At 39.7% G+C, this 19,277-nt stretch overlaps 1 protein-coding gene across 1 annotated transcript in view; it reads right to left on the reverse strand.

Annotated features, from left to right (window-relative positions):
* FMN2 (formin 2) overlaps positions 1–19,277 on the reverse strand; it is a 417,308-nt gene that overhangs the window by 61,702 nt on the left and 336,329 nt on the right. Inside the window, exon 16 of the mRNA XM_006901560.1 lies at positions 10,682–10,733. Coding sequence (XP_006901622.1) covers positions 10,682–10,733 — 52 coding nt within the window. The remainder of the gene's footprint in view (positions 1–10,681; positions 10,734–19,277) is intronic.

Genomic DNA, 19,277 nt, shown 5'->3' on the forward strand with positions numbered 1-19,277 from the left:
CAGCTCAAAGGAGTCAATTCTTCTTCTATACTCCCTAGTCATTGTCCAACTCTCTGACTCATAACAAGTGATTGCAAAAACCATGGCCTGTATCAGGCGGACCTTAGTCTCCAGAGAGACACTGTTGCTCTTGAGTATTTTGGAGAGGTCCCTAACCGCAGACTTTCCCATCGCAGTACGTTTTTTGATTTCCTGGCTACTGGTGCCAAGAGTGTTGATTGACCGTGGAGCCGAGCAAACTGAAGCTGTGAACAATCTCAATCTCTTCGCCATCCATCCTGATTGGTCCAGTGATGAGAATTTTTGTCTTCTTGACATTGAGCCTCAGTCCATATTGAAGGCTGTAGTCCTTGACCCTCTGCAGTAAGTGCATGAGGTCCTCCTCAGTTTCAGCAAGCAAGGTTGTGTCATCTGCATAACGCAGATTGTTGATAGATCGTCCACCAATCCTAATGCCACGCCTCTCCTCATAGAGCCCCGCCTCTCGGATAATCTGCTCTGCATACAGGTTGAAAAGGTATGGAGACAGGACACATCCCTGACGTACACCCTTCCCAATTTTGAACCATTCAGTGTTGCCCTGCTCTGTTCTGACGACTGCCTCTTGGTCCAAGTATAGGTTTCGCATTAGTACGATTAAATGTTCTGGGATTCCCATTCTTCTCAGAGTCAGCCACAGTTTGTTATGATCCACACAGTCAAATGCCTTTGCATAATCAATGAAACACAGATAGACATTCTTCTGACATTCTCTGCTTTCAGCTAAGATCCATCTAACATCAGCTACACTATCCCTAGTACCATGACCCCTTCTAAACCCAGCCTGGACTTCTGGCAGTTCTCTGCTGATGTACTATTCCAGTCGTTTTTAGATAATCTTCAACTAGGAATATACCAAAGGAAATTAGAACTGAGACACAAATGGGGATTAGTACACCAATGTTCATAGCAGCATTATTCATCATTGCAAGACCATAAAAACAGCCCAAATGTCCAAAAACAATCTAATGAATTGAGAAATTGTGGTACATTTACATGCTGGAATACTATGCAGCACTCAGGAACAACAAATTAAAAAAATTACTACATGACTTGAGAGAGATTGAAAAGTATTATGCTGAGTGAACTCAGTCTTATAGGGACAAATACTGCATAAGACCATTATTATAAAAAGAGAAGGATTACTAGTACAATGTGTTAAGGGATCCAGGGGCAAAGGATGGGAACAGAAGGGTGAGGGTTGGCAGAGGGGAAATCATAAGGTCACATAATTTGGTAGTTGGAGAGAGGGAGGTAAAGGAGATGGGAAAGATCCAGTTGGGGATCTGGAAAGACAAATTAATGTTAAGCATAGTCTAATGGTGATTATAAAACATAATGAATGGGAATGATTGTATGAAACACAATGTATATGCACTTCATAAGCAAACCAATAAAAAAATGAAAATTTTAAAAACTAAGTAGTAGAAATCACTCAGCACAATACTATGTTTGCCCTATAATTACTAAGTCAGAATTGGCCGGAAGGTAGCATATTTATCTATTTTTTATTTTAATATCTCTGTTCACATCGGTATATGCCAACAAATCAAATATGGCTCACAGTGACTCTATGAAAATCAGATCTGAACCTTCCTTAGCCTGCTCCATCCTCTTTGTCTTTGGTCTACTCTAGTGTCTGTTACAGTTATTCTGTCAGTCCATCTTTTTTAAAAATTTTTATTATTTTTGTGTGTACTGTCAAATCATTTCTGATTGGTACAGGAGGGGATTGCCCTTCCTTCTCCAGCTGAGCATCTGGTGGATTTGAACTACATACGTCTGGGATTGCAGTGCAGCTTCTTGCCACTAGGCCACCAGAACTCCCTGTCAGTCCATCTTGATGAGGGTTTATTCCTTCCCCCTCCACCTTTCCCCATATGGTGTCCTTTGCCAAGGACTGATCACCACCCCCCTCCCGAGAACATGCCAAAGTATGTGAGATGTTTCACCACCTTTCTCTATAAGGAGTACCCTGGCTGCACCTCCTCTAAGACAGGCCTGGTTGATATCTTGGCAGTGTATGGGGTTGTTGTGTCGGAGTCAGTGAGACTGGCTCAGGACAGAGCAGGGTTCAGAGCTGTTGGACATAGTGTTGCTATGGGTTGCAGATGACTCAACATTATATAACAAAACAGCAATATGGTATATTTAGTATTCATCTTCAACAAGTACAACTGGAAACCATCAATGCTTCTTTTATTAATTGTTCACCCAAAATCCAGCACTGGACCACAAGTGATAGAGGCAGGTGAGCCTCTGAGCTTGTCTGGCATGCAGGCAAAGAGTGGCAGGGTCCTGGGGCTTAGCCTTCTCCTACAGCCCAGGCAGCCATAATGGTGGGTGGGGCTGAGTGTGCTATGCTGCCTCCTCACTCACCTCCTCCCATCCGAGCCTCCACTCCCCTCTCAGCAGCTTCAACTATAAGTGTCTGTTCTTCAGCTTCTGCCAACAGCTTCAGTAGCAGCCAAGGCATAGAAGAGGATGAGAGGTAGCTCCCAGAAGACTTTAATATGGTGGTCAAGCCATATCTTTCATGGTTGGAATTGTGTCCCTCAAAGATATAGATAGGGATAGATAGATGATAGATGATAGATAGATAGATAGATAGATAGATAGATAGATAGATAGATAGATAGATAGATAGATATAGATAGATCTGGATACCTATCTAGATAGATCTAGATAATATATATATAAAATAGAGAGAGATATTTGTTGTTGTTAAGTGCTGTCGAGTCACCTGTGACTCATAGCGACCCTATGTTACAACAGCCCTAAACCCTGCTCTATCCTGTGCCAATCTTATTATCTCTGACACTCTTACCCGCATTACTCCAGTCACTGACTCAATCCATCTCACTGAGGGTCTTCCTCTCCTGCGTTGTCCCTCCACCCTCCCAAGGGTCAGTCTCTCCTTACAACATGTCTATAAAGTACGTCAAACAAAGATTCAGCATTCTTGCCTCCAAGGAACAGCCTGGTTTAACACCCTCCAGGACAAGTTTGTTTGTTTTCTTAGCAGGCCATGGTATATTCAATACTTTTCTCCAATACCATAGCTCAAAGGCAACAATTCTCTTTCTACCATCCTCGATTACTGCCCAGCTTTCCGATGCATAGCAAGTAATTACAAAGACTGTGTCAGGTGCATCATAGTTTCCAGACTGACAGTGTTGCTCTTCAATATCTATAGAGTAGAACATATTAATGTGAATTTGAAGAAAAGATGAAAGTTATACAAGTGTTCAGGTCTTTCATTCAAATGGTCGCTATGAGGCGCCTACTACTCGACAGTCTTTAACAACAACAACAACAACAACAACAACAACAACAACGAGAGAGCTCATTGGCCTAGTGGACAGAAAATGATGCTACCAAGACAAAGCCAAAGGTGGATGACTTTATTCTGTGGCCCTCAGGCCTGGTTTAAATTGTTTTTGGTCAAACATTCTTCTGGGTCATATAGCACTGGTCTGTCCATTTGCTATACAGAGGTAACTCGTTTCTGTGATGCTAAACCCTGTGACACTGACGTGTCAAACGCAATAATAGTTACCCATAGCAGACAGTGTTTGGTGGTGCTCCCTAATTAAAACAAGCTTGGAAGCAGGAGTGGCATCCACTTCCAAAATAGTTTGCCTCCAGAACCATCTGAACTTGAAGAAACAATGAAAATTATACAAGTGTTCAGGTCTTTCGTTCACAGGGTTATTATGAGATGCGTTTGACTCACACCCCTCCACAACAACCACCACCATGATCTGATAAGAAATAGCTGTTAAAAAAATATTTAGGATGAATAAGTTCACACTAGTCCTATCACAGCCCAGATCCCAGAACCCATGTTAAGGGCACTTTCCCTAGGATGTGGTCTGTAACACATTTGATTTCCTAAGAGATCAATGGGAGAAAAGCAGACAGAAGTGGGAGTCCTCAGTACCACCAGTTCACTAAGACAGTGAAATCAGGAGATACATACAGAGAATGAGAAAAACCCCTGCCCTGGAGTTGGCTCTCTGAATTTGAATTTGGACTTTTACCTTCCTAAACTAGAAAATAATTTGTTTGCTACACTATGTGATTAAGAACTATCGAGTTGAATATGACTCATAGTGACCCTACCAACAACATATCTGAATTTTGTCCTAGCCTATGGCATCCTTATCACCTCTGGCATACAAGCCTACTGCTACAGACACTCTATCAATCCATTTTGCTGAGGACCTTCCTCTTTTTTACTGACTCTCTACCTTTTCTAGCATGATGATCCTTTTCATGGAATGGTCTCTCCTAGAAAATATGCTCAACATACATGAGATGAAGCTTCAGCATCCTTATGTGTAAGGAGCCCCCTAGCTACACTTGTTCTAAAACATATCTGTTTGGCACGCTTTTTTTTCCTTTGCTTTTTATTTTATTTTATTATTTTTGTGTGAGTGTACCGTCAAATCAGTTCTGACTGGTACAGGAGGAGATTGTCCCTCCTTCCCCGGCAGAGCATCTGGTGGGTTCGAACCGTGTGCCTCTGGGATTGTAGTTGCAGCTCCTTGCCACTAGGCCACCAGAGCTCCCCTTTGGCATGCTTTTCTAACACCAGCACTCACAGGCATCAGTTTTTCTTCTCTAATCCTTACTCATTATCCAGCTCTCAGATGCATAGCTAGCAGGTAATTGGAAAGATCAGAACAACATTCAAATCAGTAACACTAAGACAAAACCCAAATCATACTTCATAGAATGCATAATCAGCATTAATGACTATCAATAAATTGCATATTCATATTGAAATACATGAATGAAAATTAAAACAAAAATACTAAGACATTAAAGAAACAAGGAAATGAGTGAACAATATTGATGCATAAATTATCTGTCAAATAAAAATGTCTAAATATATATTTTCAGGCAAATGATGTGTACATCATAGGGGGGTTTGGGCTTTTTTCCACTTGCGTTCTGGTGACTTAGTAGATAGAGTTGCACTGCCAATCCAAGAGCAAATGGCTTAAATCTCCCGGCAGGTTTACAGAGACTGTAAATGGCCCAGGAGGAAACTGCCCATCTTTCTCCCTCACAGCCTTAGTTAGTAGTGCATTGGAATGTGGTTGTGGTTGTGTACTGTTGAGTTTGCATCAACTTCTGGCTGACACTCCAGTGGGTTTTCACTTGGGAGGAGACTGCCCATCTTTCTTCTGTGGAACAGCTGGTGGAGATGCAGTACAACTCCTTACCAGAAATCCACCAGAGCTCCCTAGAATGTTGTGTGCTGCTAGTCAGAAACAACCCATAACTGACCTATAGTGGGTTTCAAGAGGCAGTAAATTACATGGAAGAAGACTGCCCATCCTTTTCTTGTGGAGCAGCTGGTAGATTTGAACGGGATGGCTTTGAGACTGCAATGCAGTTTCTTGCCTGGAGCCACCAGAGCTCCCTAGTGAGGTCAAAATAAATGGAAGAAATGCTGAAATAAGACTGTTGAATGATGCAGGAAGCATGAAGATGGAATGAAAACGTGGATGGAAGGTCACTGTGGCAAAAGAAGTGGTTGATGTTGAAACCTTTCTAGAATGGTCCTAATGGAAGAAATCCAAGCTGTACTACTGGGGAGGGGAAAAATCATGCCCAAGGAGTTGATGGAAAACCAACTGAAATGTTTCTATAAACAGATGCAGGCCTGGATGAGCTCACTTTACAATGAGAAGAAATCTGGTAGATAGCTACCTCACCAAATGACTGGAAGAGATTCATACTTACTCCTATTCCCAATAAAAGTGACTCAAAAGGGTGTGGAAATTATCAAACAGTATTATTAATAGCATGCAAATATAATCTTGCAAAAGATTAGTTTTAAAAGGCTGGAACAGTACATTGACAGGGAAGTGTTAGAAACTCAAATTGGATTTAAAAGAGGCTATGTTTTGAGAGATATCACTGCTGCTATCAGATGGAATTTGGCTGGAGGCTGAGAATATCAGAAAGATGGTTACTTATTTTTTTATTGCCTAAGCTAAGGCATCTGTCTGTGTAGTCATAATAAATTATGGACAACATTGAGAAGAATTTGGAATCTCAGAGTACTTAACTGTGTTGGTGTGTATTGTTAAGTTGGAACCAACCCATTGTTGACCCCTCAATGGGTTTTTACAGGCAGCTAATTGCAAGGAAGGGTTGTTCATCCTTCTGCGGAGCAGTTAGTGATTTTGAACCACATGCCTTTGGAATTGCAGCATAATTTCTTACCACTAAGCCACCAGAGCTCATTTGCGTTTATATGAAACCTGTTGCTGTTAAGTGCCGTCAAGTTGCAGGTGACTCATAGTGGCCCTATGAAGAAGAGTCCTCGACCTTTGGGTGCCTTTCATCCTCTCTCCAAGTTCATAGGGTTTCTGGAGGCAAGCGATTATGGAAGTGGATGCCACTCCTCCTTCCAAGCTTGTTTTCATCGGGGAGCTCCACCCCACTCTCTGTCCGCATTGGGTAGCCAACCATTAACGCATTTGACACATCAGTGTCACAGTATTCAGCCTCACAGCAACCACAAGTTACCACTGTACAGCAACTTGTACACCAGGGCAATATGGCCTAGAGGAATGTCTGAACAAAAACAATGAAACCTATAAAGAATAAAAGAAGCAGGCAACAGAACAAGCAAATATTTCATAGAATCAGAAAAGGTGTGCTTCATGGCTGTATCCTTTCTCCATGTCTATTTGATCTGTTTCCTGAGCAAATAATTCTAGAACTTGGACTATATGAAGAAAAATGTGGCATTGCAAGATCAGGAGAAGACTCTTCAATAACCTGCCTTGTGTAGATGACACAACCTGGCTTGCCAAAAGTGAAAGAGACAGAGTCTGGTTCTTAGCACCCTTATTACAAAAAACAAAAACAAACAAACAAAAAACCCCTCACAACAAAAATCCCTAAGCAATCCTGCACCATCTTCACAATCTCTGCTGAGCTTAAACCCACTGTTGTAGTCACAATCTTATTCATTCATCTTTTTGTTGAACCTCTACTCTTCTAAGCCTCATGTCTTCCTCTGATGACTAAGCTCTCTATGATCAAAGTACGTGAGACATAGTTTAACCATCATTTCTCCTAGGAGCACTCCGGCTGCACTTCCTCCAAGGCCTGTTCTTTTGGCAGTCTATTCTACACTAACACCCTTGGTATGAGCAGTCAGGAAATAAGGAGACACACAGTACTGGGAAAATCTGTGGTTAGGGCCCTTTCCAATTATTGAGGAGTGGTTATGTCAGTTTGAGGACTAAGATGGATCTGATTCAGGCCATAGATTTTTCTGATTACTAGCTATGCATCTGAGATCTAGATAGTGAATGAGAGAAAAAGAATTGATGCCTTTGAGCTGTGGTGTTGGAGAAGAGCACTGGGCAGCCCATGGACGGCCAAGAGAACAAACAGATATGTCTTGGAGAGAGTGAAGCCAGAGTGCTCTTTGGAGGCAAGAATGATGAGGCTTTGCCTCATATACTTTGGACATATTGCTAGGAGGGGCTGTTCCCTGGTGAATGGCATGATGTTGGGAAGGATGGAGGGTCAGCAAAGGAGAGGAAGACCCTCAACCAGGTGGATTGACACAGTGACTGCTGTAATGGGCTCTTGTGTGTCAGGAAGTGTGAGGATGCAAGATAGGACTGAGTTCAGATCTTTATTCATAGGGTTGCTATGAGTTGTGCTCAACTCAATGGCACCTAACAACAAAAACAAACTATATATTCAGTATTATTTTTATGGTAATACATTTAAAAATGTAAATCTATGGATAATATTCATGAAATAAATATAGATTTAAAATGACATGAGTGCTGGACAAAAAATCAGCATAGACTTGGAAATGTTAAAGACCTGTTTCATTTAAAAATAATGGTTTTGCTACTAAGACATATCTGGCCTTCAAAGAATTGGTAATCTCTATGATACTGAAACTACTTCAATACATGTAAGTACACGTATCATTTTAATAATGTACAAATGACTAAATCTGATTTGCAAATGTCTGTGAGAATGACATACATTAGCTGGTTGTCACACTTTGTTTGAATTCACAGTGTTCATCGTGTTTGGAGACTGTATTCCTTACAGAAGAGACTGCCCATCTTTCCCTCATGGACAGCTGGTGATTTTGAACCTTGATCTTTTGATTTCAAGTGTAACAGGTACCTGACTATGTGACTAGAGCTCTGACAGGCACAGAGCTGGTACACCAAATTGTGACTTGGAGAATCAAGTTGGGGATCCTATGGGATGGTTCAGGAAGGTAAAACTAACGAGCTTATAATCTCAAGGGGGCTGATAATGGATAGGATCTATAATGATTGGTAGCTGATGGAAAGAAAAAAAAATCTTGAAGGATGCAGAAAGAAAGAAAGAAATGTATGTACAGAGAATAAAAAGAGAAAAAAGTGTATGAGTTATACCAGTTGAACACAAGCAGTTAGCAGGTACTACTCAGATTATGCTGGACTATTGACAAAATGTTAGAGAGTTATTTGATTGGAGAAATGTTTTGTATGATTCATTACTTGTGTTTTAATTTTTAATTTCAGATATAATTGCTTAATTATAAAAGGTGGCTCTTTTACCAACTATTTTGTTGTAGGGCAATATTATTCTCATCAAAGTCCCTGAAATTCTGTTACTTATAATTTGCAACTTGACCTTAGTTTTTGCTTGTTACGGGAAGTGCCCAACTCTATTTCACCAATTTTCTGCAAACAGATTATATCAGCAAATACAAAATAAGTGATCTCTGGCTATACATATAAAGGATCTTGTCGAATAAATAGCAAATAATGTTCTAATAAAAAATATTTTCCTCTAGAATAATGAGATTAGCCCTTAAAGAGATAGGAGAATAAGGGAAATCTGAGGCAGGTAAGTAAGAATATTTCTGTCCTATTTTTCTAAGTTCAGTCATGACGGTAAAACTGTGCTCTACGACTAATGATTCCAGGAGAAGCTATTCTGCTTTTGAATGGGGGAGAAAGGAGAGCAGGAGAAAACGGAGTCAAATAAGTAGGAGGACCTCTGATCTATTTTTCTATGTTCAGTCATGATAGCAAGGCTATGCTCTGGAACTAATGCTTTCAGGGGAAGCCATAATGCTTTTGAATGGGGACTGGTGGCTGAGTGGGGGCCCTGAGCCAAGTGGTCAAACCTGTCAGCTTCTCAGCAGGGAAAAGATAGGCCATTTTCTCCCAGGCAATACATAGCTTCTGAAAACCCACTGGAGGGTCAGCTAGAATCGTTTTGACTTAAAGCCTTAAGACTGAGGGAAATCAGATGTTTCTTACACCAAATATTTTGTCTTATTTCCTATCCTTAATTTTCAAAAACAATTTAAAATGATGATCCTTAATGCTATTCTCAAAAGCATATGTCAATTATTCACAACAGTTTGGTATGTGAAAGAATGAGAGTCCAATCAGAGTCACAAAAACAACATTCAGAAGTTCAATGTGGAATTTAAGTAGACAGTATAGTATACTTGGACCAAGAGGCAATCGTCAGAACAGAGCAGGGCAACACTGAATGGTTCAAAATTGGGAAGGGTGTGTGCCAGGGATGTGTCCTATCTCCATACCTTTTCAACCTGTATGCAGAGCAGATTACCGAGAGGCTGGGCTCTATGAGGAGACGCATGGCGTTAGGATTGGTGGAAGATCTATCAACAATCTGTGTTATGCAGATGACACAACCCTGCTTGCTGAAACTGAGGAGGACCTCATGCACTTACTCCAGAGGGTCAAGGACTGCAGCCTTCAGTATGGACTGAGACTCAATGTCAAGAAGACAAAGATTCTCACCACTGGACCAGGTGGTAGCATCTGGACGGATGGCGAAGAGATTGAGATTGTCCACAGCTTCAGTTTGCTTGGCTCCACAGTCAACACTCTTGGCACCAGCAGTCAGGAAATCAAAAAGCGTATCGCGATGGGAAAGTCTGCTGTTAGGGATCTCTCTAAAGTACTCAAGAGCAACGGTGTCTCTTTGGAGACGAAGGTCTGCCTGATACAGACCACAGTCTTTGTAGTCACTTGTTATGCATCAGAGAGTTGGACAATGACTAGGGAGGACAGAAGGAGAACTGATGCCTTTGAGCTGTGGTGCTGGAGAAGAGTATTGAATGTACCATGGACTGCCAAGAAAACAAACAGATTCATCCTAGAGAGGGTTAAATCAGGTTCCTCCTTGGAGGCAAAGATTCTGGGGCTTCATCTGACATACTTTGGACATGTTGCAAGGAGAGACAGGTCTTTGGAGAGGGACATCATGCTGGGTAGAGTAGAGGGAAAGCGCAGGAGGGGAAGACTCTCCATGAGGTGGATTGATTCAGTGACAGGGGTAATCGGGATGGGTGTGTGAGAGGCAATGCGATTGGCACAGGATAGAGCAGGGTTTAGGGCTGTTGCACACAGGGTCGCTATGAGTCGCAAACGACTCAACGGCACATTACAACAAAAACAACATATTGAAATTACTTTTCTTCCATGATTGAAAAGAAATACTGAGCTAACAAATGTGGTCCTTGACTAAAAAAAAATGTACTAATATACTAAGCCCTTTTAAGTCTATGCTCAGAAAAATATTGTATTAAAGGAAAGTATTTTCTCACCATTTATGAGTCTCTGTCAGTGAATTCTCCTCTCTCTCTTGGTCAATTTTAGCTGAAAATGCAAGAAAATAGAAGGACAGATGAAACATATGCTAAACTATTATACTCTAACAACAGAACTCAAAACTCAAGCTCACTGTCATTGAGTTGGAACCAACACACAGCTCCAGTGGACTTTCAGAGGCAGTAAATCTCATGGGATGAGATTGCCCATCTTTCCCCAGCAGCACAGCTGGAGGATGGTAACTGCCTGCGGTTTGGCTGGCAGTGCAACTAACTCCTTACCCACTAAAACACCAGAGGAAACATACTCTTGTCAGTAGTTAATTCTGAATCTATGAATATGTCTTCTATTCATTATGTTAATATTTTCATCTTGACACAGATAAAACGATATTTTGCAACCAATAAACATTTTCAAATTCAAAGCAATGTCCTTGGTTTTTGTTGTTTTTTTGTTTGTTTTGTTTTTTTTTTACATTTTCCTTCTGTCATCTCTGGCTTTTCTCTGAGGCAGGACAGTTTTCTGAGCTATAAATGAAATCATTATAAGGAAGAAGACACCATCCTTGGTAAATTAAAGGAGAGCTTGTTAAAACCCAAAATTTGCAATGCTCCTCTAAAGCATATTTTTAAAAAATTATTGGTTTGCATATAATCATTCATATACATCATGTTATATATATATATACACACACACAATCATTCACACACATTGTTTCATTTGTATACCTTGTGCTTTGTACAATCATTCAAATACATTGTTTATAAATATCATTGTACGTCTATTATCACCCCATCTTTTCAAGCCTCCATTAAGCCTTTCTCATTCCTTCACTCCTCCCTCCATCTACTGACCTCTTAGAGCATGTTTTTATATTCCAAATTACCATGGAACCTATTCACATCGAGCTGTTTGGGAAACTGAAAACAAAAGTTGCTGATCCTCCATATAAATTAGGCCTTAAACATGGACCAGAAGATTGCAACTATTAATCAAGTAATTCCACCCTCCCTATCATCTCAAGCCATAGTGTTTTGGAGCAGAGAAAGTCTGTGGTTGAAACTCTATAAAGAAGTACTGAACTTTTTAAGAGGTTCCAGCCTTTTGTCTCTTCCCTTTTTCTGCTATTCACTGACCCCTCCCCCCATATCTATTTATTTTAGGATTAGAACCTAAGATTATCTTTTAGATCTGATTCTCCCACACAGATCATTGGATTGTTTGACTCTAAGCCAGGAGTCATGCAACTGGTTAAAAAGAATGTTTTAATGGCTCTTTTTCAGAACTTTGGCATTTGGCAGTATCTTCTCTAATACCACTAATATTTCCTCTCCAAAACCTCTGTCTCCAGAGATATTTCCTGGAGCTTGATGTCCTACTAAGTAATTGTTTTGATGCAGTAATTGGTTGCTGTAGTAGTTGGCTGGCTCCAGTTTGTTTTGCAATGTGAGCTATTTCTGCTGAACATATTACAAAGGACTGGGAGTAAGGAGAAGGGCAGAACAGACGCCTGTTCTGATCTTGAGCCTTCACATAAGGGAATGCCACATATTTGCAGGTAATTGAATACAGAATTGTATTTGAGTGGTATCAGATGGCAGGCCAATTAGAACTCTTTTATCTGTTCATCTAAGCGCTAAATCTTTTGCCATTTTTGCTTTTATTTCAAGTGTTAACTAGTTTTTGTTTATAATTAGTCATGGATGTGTGTTTCAATTGCTTTTAAGTGTAGCCAGTATGGGTTATTTTTCCATCAGATACTATACCTTTCTTATGAGTCAGTTAAAATTGTCATTTATTCAATGGCAGATATATTACTCGAGTTTTGCAATTTCTCATACACTGTTCCTTTTGACAATTGCAAGTCAAGAAAATATAGCTAGCATACATATGTCAGATGAGGCATGAATACCAGATATCCTCCCCCAATTGTGAAGATCACAACAAACTGCGCCTGATTCTGAGAAGGATGGGAATACCAGAACACTTGATTGTGCGTATGCAAAATCTATACTTGGACCGGGAGGCAGCTGTCAGAACAGAGCAAGTAAACATTGGGAAAAATTGGGAAGGGTATACACCAAGGATATGTCCTATCTCCGTACCTTTTCAACCTATATGCAGAACAGATTATCTGAGAGGCTGGGCTCTATGAGAAATGTGGCATGAGGATTGGAGACAGACTTATCAACAACCTGTGTTATGCAGGTGACACAAGCTACTTGCTGAAACTGATAAGGACTTGAAGCTCTTGCTTCAGAAGGTCAAGGACAGCAGCCTTCAATATAGATTGAAGCTCAATACCAAGCAAACAAAGATTCTCACCACTGGAACGGTTGGTAGCATCATGATAGATGGTGAAGAGATTGAGACTGTTAACAGCTTCAGTTTGCTTGGGTTTACAATCGACACCCTTGGTATCAATAGCCAGGAAATTAAAAGACAAATTGCATTGGGGAAGTCTGCGGTCAAAGACCTCTCCAATGTACTGAGGAGCAATGATGTCACTCTGGAGACTTAAATGTGCCTGATACAGGACAGGGTCTTTGCAATTACTTGCTATGCTTCAGAGAGCTGGACAATGACGAGGGATGATAAAAGGAGAATTGATACCTTTGAGCTGTGGTGCTAGAGAAGAGTATTGAATATAACATGGATTGCTAGGAGAACAAACAAGTTTGTCCTGGAGAGGGGTTAAACCAGGCTGCTCCTTGGAGGCAAGGATTCTTAAGCTTTATTTTAGATACTCTGGCAGTATCAGTCCTCAGAGAGGAACATCATGCTTGGGAGGGTGGAGGGACAGTACAAGAGAGGAAGACTCTGGATGAGATGGATTGATTCAGTGACTGGTGTAATGAGGATAGGTGTGTGAGAGACATTAAGATTGACACAGGATAGAGCAGGGTTTAAGGTTGTTCTAGATAGGGTTGCTATGAGTCTTAGGCACATAACATCAGCACATAACAACAACAGCAATGAGATAGCTAAAAGGGCTCTGTTGGCCTAGTGACAAGAAGCTGCAGTGCAATCCTGAAGGCACGTAGTTCAAGTACACCAGCTGGTCCATGGGAAAAAGAAGGGTAATCTCCTCCTGTGCAACTAACTGCCTCTGAGAAAACACTGGAGGGCCAGCTACAGGTCAATTCCAAATCGATGGTACATAAGAAGAAGATAGGAAAAAGAAGTAGCTAAAGCCCAATCAGGATATTTCTTCCAAGATGCTGTAACTATCCTCAGTACAAGATCCTGCTCCAAATACTATGGGGTACTACTGGTAGCAAGAAAGCCATTATTTGTAAAGTATAAATTACAACTGAGACTTTCTCAGAATTATCATCTGGCTTTATTGGTAATACTGACACTTATTTTGGGTTTGTGCCCTAGAATTCTATCATCTGCATTCTCAGCAATATATGTGCAAATTATATATCATGAATGCTATTAAAACAAAAACAACACTGACTCAATAGTAAATGATGTATGCTTCAAAAATATGATGTATATACTGTTTCTAGCAAGCCTATCATACATGGATACTATGAGCTATTTTTACTAATCCTGATGTATTCATTGCAGTGATCATTAATGAAATTCTTTTTAGGAAAAAAATCCTAAACACAAAGTAAAGTGTATTTAAATGCAGGTTATGCATATATGTGTCTCACAGTCTATATATGGTGAGAAAATACATTGTCAGGATATTCCCAAGTCAACTACCACTTAGATGATCCTATAACCAACAAATCACGATGTTGCCCTATCCTGCTCCATCCTCACACTCTATGCCCTGCTTTAGTTCATTGTTAGGTCAACGTGCCAAATCATCTTTCTCTCTTTCCCTGACCTTTGTGAGCATGGTGTCTTTTTCCAAGAACTGGCCCCTCCTGACCACATACTCAAAGCATGTACTTTGAAACAAAGGTTCACCATCCTTACCTCTAAGTATCACCCTGACTGCATTTCCTCCAAATACATATTTTTTCCTTTGATAATCCATGTGTGATAATCCACACTTGATAATCCACCAACACAACCTTGCAAAGGCATCAATTCTTCTTCAGATTTATTATTGAATGTTCACCTTTCAGATGCATAGGGAGCAACTGAAAACACTATGGCTAAGATGAGGAGAATCTTAGTCTTTATACTGATATTCTTGATCTTTAGTACTTTAAAGAGGTTCCTGACTGCAGATTTTCCCAATGCAACACATATTTTGATTTCTGAACTGCTGTTATCATGAGTGTTGGTTGTGGACCCAAATAAAACTAAAATGATGACAATTTCAATCTTTTCTCCATCTATGATGATGTTGTCTACTGTACAGTGGGGAGAATTTTTGTTTTCTTGATGTTGAGATATAATCCATATTGAAAATTGTAGCCTTTGATCTTTTGCAGTGCTTCAAGTCTTCTTCACTTTTAGGAAGCAAGGTTGTTTCACCTGCATAACACAGATTGTTGTTAAGTTTCCCCTAAATGCCAATGTCACGTTTTCCTTATAGTGCAGTATCTCAAATTATACACTCAACATACAAACTGAATAGGTATGGAGGAGGATACAATCACAACATATGTATTTCCTGATTTTAAACCCATGCAGTAAATATTCTCTTGTTCTAATCAGATGACTGTTTCTTGGTCTACACATCGGTTTTGTACGAACATAGTTTAGTGTTCTGGGATTCTCTTCTTTCAGTAGTACCCATAGTTTGTTGTGGTCCACACAAACACCTTTGCAATAAAACACTCATAAATAAAACACAAGTAAATATCCTTCTGGTATATTCTGCTTTCAGCCAAGATCCATTTGACTTCAACAGTAATATTCCTCTTTCTATTTTTTGGACCAAAGTGGAATTGATGGTAGTTCCCTGTAGATGTACTTTTTAAACCATTTCCCCCCAGCATTTTTTTAACCATCTTCAGCAAGATTTTACTTGCAAGTGCCATTAATTTTATTTTTCACATTTTCTGTGCTCTATTGGTCTACACTCCCCCCTCCCCCTTTTGGAATAAGAACAAACATGTATTTCTTCTAGCCAAGTGACCAAGCAACTGTCTTCCAAATTTCTTTGCATAGGCTAGGGAGCACATCCAGGGCTGCATCTCTTTGTTAAAATACTTCATTTGGTATTTCATCAATTCCTGAAGCTTTGCATTTTGCTAATGCCGTCAGTATACTTAGGACTTCTTCCTTTATCACCAATGAGTTTTGTGTCATATACCACATCATAACATATTTCAGAGCGGACCAATTCTTCTTGGTATAGTGACATGCACAGTAGAATACAATGGTCTGCATATTCCTTCCATCTTCTTTTACAGAGCAGGGGTCAGATCTTTCGTTCATAGGGTTGCTACGAATCATATTTGACTCATCAGCACTTAACAACATCATTTAATATTTTGTCCATAGAATAGAATCCTTCAGTATTGCAAACGGACTCTTCATTCTGTTCTTCAGTTAAGCTTGAGAAATGCTGTCTGCTCTTATCTTTTGGTTTTCTAACCCCAATGAGTTGTGTATTTAGTTATAATACTTAGCTTTGTCTTTCAGAGCTGCCCTTCAAAAGCTTTTGTTTAGCTCTCACTACTGCATTTCTTTTCTTTGAAAACAAAAGGTTTTATTGTTTTATAGTACAAGATTTTACAGAGTCTCTTAAAACATCCAGTTTGGTCTTTCCTTTCTTTCTCTCTCTTTCCTATCTCTGTAATGATCTTTTGCTTTCATCATGGATTATATCCCTGATGCCATATCAAAAATTGGCTTGGAATACAGTCATTACTGAAGTTTACCTTTATTTTTAAGATGTTTTTTAAACTCAGTTGGGATAAACTAAAAATCGTATTTGGGCTCTTGTGAGCTTGTTTTAATCTAATATTGCTTATGAGTGATTGATGGTCACATTCAGCCCATGGTCCTATTCTGACTGCTAATACTGAGCTTCTTTCAACAGATGTACTCACTCTGATTCCTGTGTAGTCTATCAGGTGAGATACTTGTGTGTATCTCACTTGTGTGTATCTAAACATGTTGTTGCTTTTTGAAAAGGTATTTACAATGCATAAATCATTTACTGCAAAAAATTAAAATGTGATCTCTAGTCTCACTTTTGTCACCAAGTTCATGTGTTCAAATTACCAGTCCATCGTTTTACCAACTTTTGTATTCCAGTCACTAATTGTTCTTCAGACATCTTCATTGTACATTTGATCAGTTTCAGACTGCAAATGTCAGCAGAAGGTCTCCATTTCTTCATCCTTGGCTTAGTGGCTGCTATGGGCAATTGAATAATAGCTGTATTAACAGATCTTCTTTGTGCATGTAGAGTATCCTCTCACTCTTGGCATTGTATTTCAGGATAGGTTTCGAAATGCTCTTTTTGGCAATGAATGTGACACAATTTCTCTTAAAATTGTCATTTCTGGCATAGTAAATCACATGAATGCCTGAATCAAACTGGCAATAACAGTCAGTCTTAACTTACTAATGCCTAGGATATTGATCTTAATGTATTACGTTTAATTTTTTTCCTAACTACCAATTTTCCTACACTTGTACTTCATACATTTCAAGTTCCAGTTATTAATGGATGCTTGGCTTCTCCTTGTTTCAATCCTTGCCATGCAAGCAAATGAAGATCCTCCATTAGGTAAAACCTTCACTCCATTAGCATTATTAAGGTAGACTCTACTTTGATGAGTCAGACCTTCTAAACTCACATTTTAAGTGTCTTCCAACTTGAGGAGTTCAACGTATAGCAGTATATCCAACATTATTCTGTTCTTCACAGAGTTCACCCAATGGTACATTAAAAGACTCCTACACCTTGAACAAGTATGCTTTATTTCATTTTATTCCAGGAATGGAATAAAATCAGTCAACATAACATATCATGACAATACAGAAAAGGAAAAGAAGTACATAATCATCTCTACAGATGAAGAAGCCTTCATTAAAACTCTAACACTGTACTTGATGAAAACCCTAAAAAGACCAGAGTAGAAGTTAAGTTCTCAGAATGATTTAAGGCATTTATGCAAATCCAACAATCAATACTGCATTTACTGGAGAAATATCAAGAGGCTTGCACACTGAAATATAAAACTATACATTTTTGCTCTCATTAATTACACTCAATATTGTACTAGAAGTTCTAGCCAAATAAATAAGGGTGAAAAAAGGCACCTAGATCAGAGTAAAGAAGTAAAATTATCTCTATTTGTGCATGCTATTATTCACCAAACAGGATTTCCTAGGGTCCACCAAAGAAAAGTTCTGCAGCTGACAAAATAATTTAGAAAATTACAGAGTACAAAGTAAGATTGATTTCTATACAAATAAATAATAAATGTGAGAAATAACTTGGGAAATAATTACAGCTAGAACAGCATTGTTGTTGTTATGTGCCATTAAGCTACCTGCAATTCATAGCAACCCTATGTAAAACAGCCCTAAACCCTCCTCTAACCTGTACCAATCTCACTGTCTCTGATACGCCTACCTCCATTTACCCAGTCAATGAATCAATCTATCTCATTGAGCGTCTTGCTCTCTCATGCTGTACCCCCACCCTCCCAAGCATAAAGCCCCTCTCCAAGAACTGGTCCCTCCTTACATGTCCAGACTATGTTAGACGGAGCCTCAGAATCCTTGCCTCCATGGAGCCACCTGGTTTAACCCTTTCCAGGATGAATCTCTTTGTTTTCCTAGCAGTCCATGGTACCTTCGATACTCTTCTCCAGCACCACATCTCAAAGGCATCAATTCTTCTTCTATCATCCCTAGTCATTGTCCAGCTTACAGATGTATAGCAAGTGAATAAAATGACCATGGCCTGTTATCAGGCACACCTTAGTCTATAGAATGACATCGTTGCTCTTCAGTACTTTGGAGAGGTCTTTGACAGCAGTCTATCCAAATTCAATTAGTCTTTTAATTTCCTGGCTGCTGGTGCAAGATTGTTGATTGTGGACCCAAGTAAACTAAAGCTGTTAACAGTCTCAATCTCTTCACGATCTTTCATGATGCTAACAATAAGCCCCTCGTAAAAAACTTTGTTTTCTTGATGTTGAGCTTCAATCCATATTGAAGGCTGCAGTCCTTAACCTTCTGGAGCAAGTGGTTTAGGTCCTCCTTGTTTCAGCAAGCAAGGTTGTGTCATCTGCATAATGCAATCTGCTGATAAGTCTATCTCCAATCCTGATGCCACATTTCTCATAGAGCCCGGCCTCCTGAATAATCTGCTCTGTGTATAGATGGAGGTTGGTGTGTCAGAGTTAGTGAGACTGGTTCAGGACAGGGAAGGGTTCAGAGCTGCTCTACATAGGGTCGCTATTCATCGTAAGAGACTCAATGACATATAAAAATAATAACATACTATGACAGATTTGGAAGCAGGAGTTGCATCCACTTCCTAAATAACATGCCTCCAGAAACTTTAAGAACTTTTATAAATGTCGATAGTTGTAGAGGGCTTCAAGCCTTTTGTTCTTAGGGTCACTATGAGTTGTGCCTGACAACAACAACATCATCATCATCATCGTCAACAACAACATAGATTGAAAAGGTATGGAGATAGGACACATC

This window comes from Elephantulus edwardii, unplaced genomic scaffold (genome assembly GCF_000299155.1).
Source record: "Elephantulus edwardii isolate Elephantulus edwardi_28Jun2011 unplaced genomic scaffold, EleEdw1.0 scaffold00331, whole genome shotgun sequence".
NCBI lineage: Eukaryota > Metazoa > Chordata > Mammalia > Macroscelidea > Macroscelididae > Elephantulus > Elephantulus edwardii.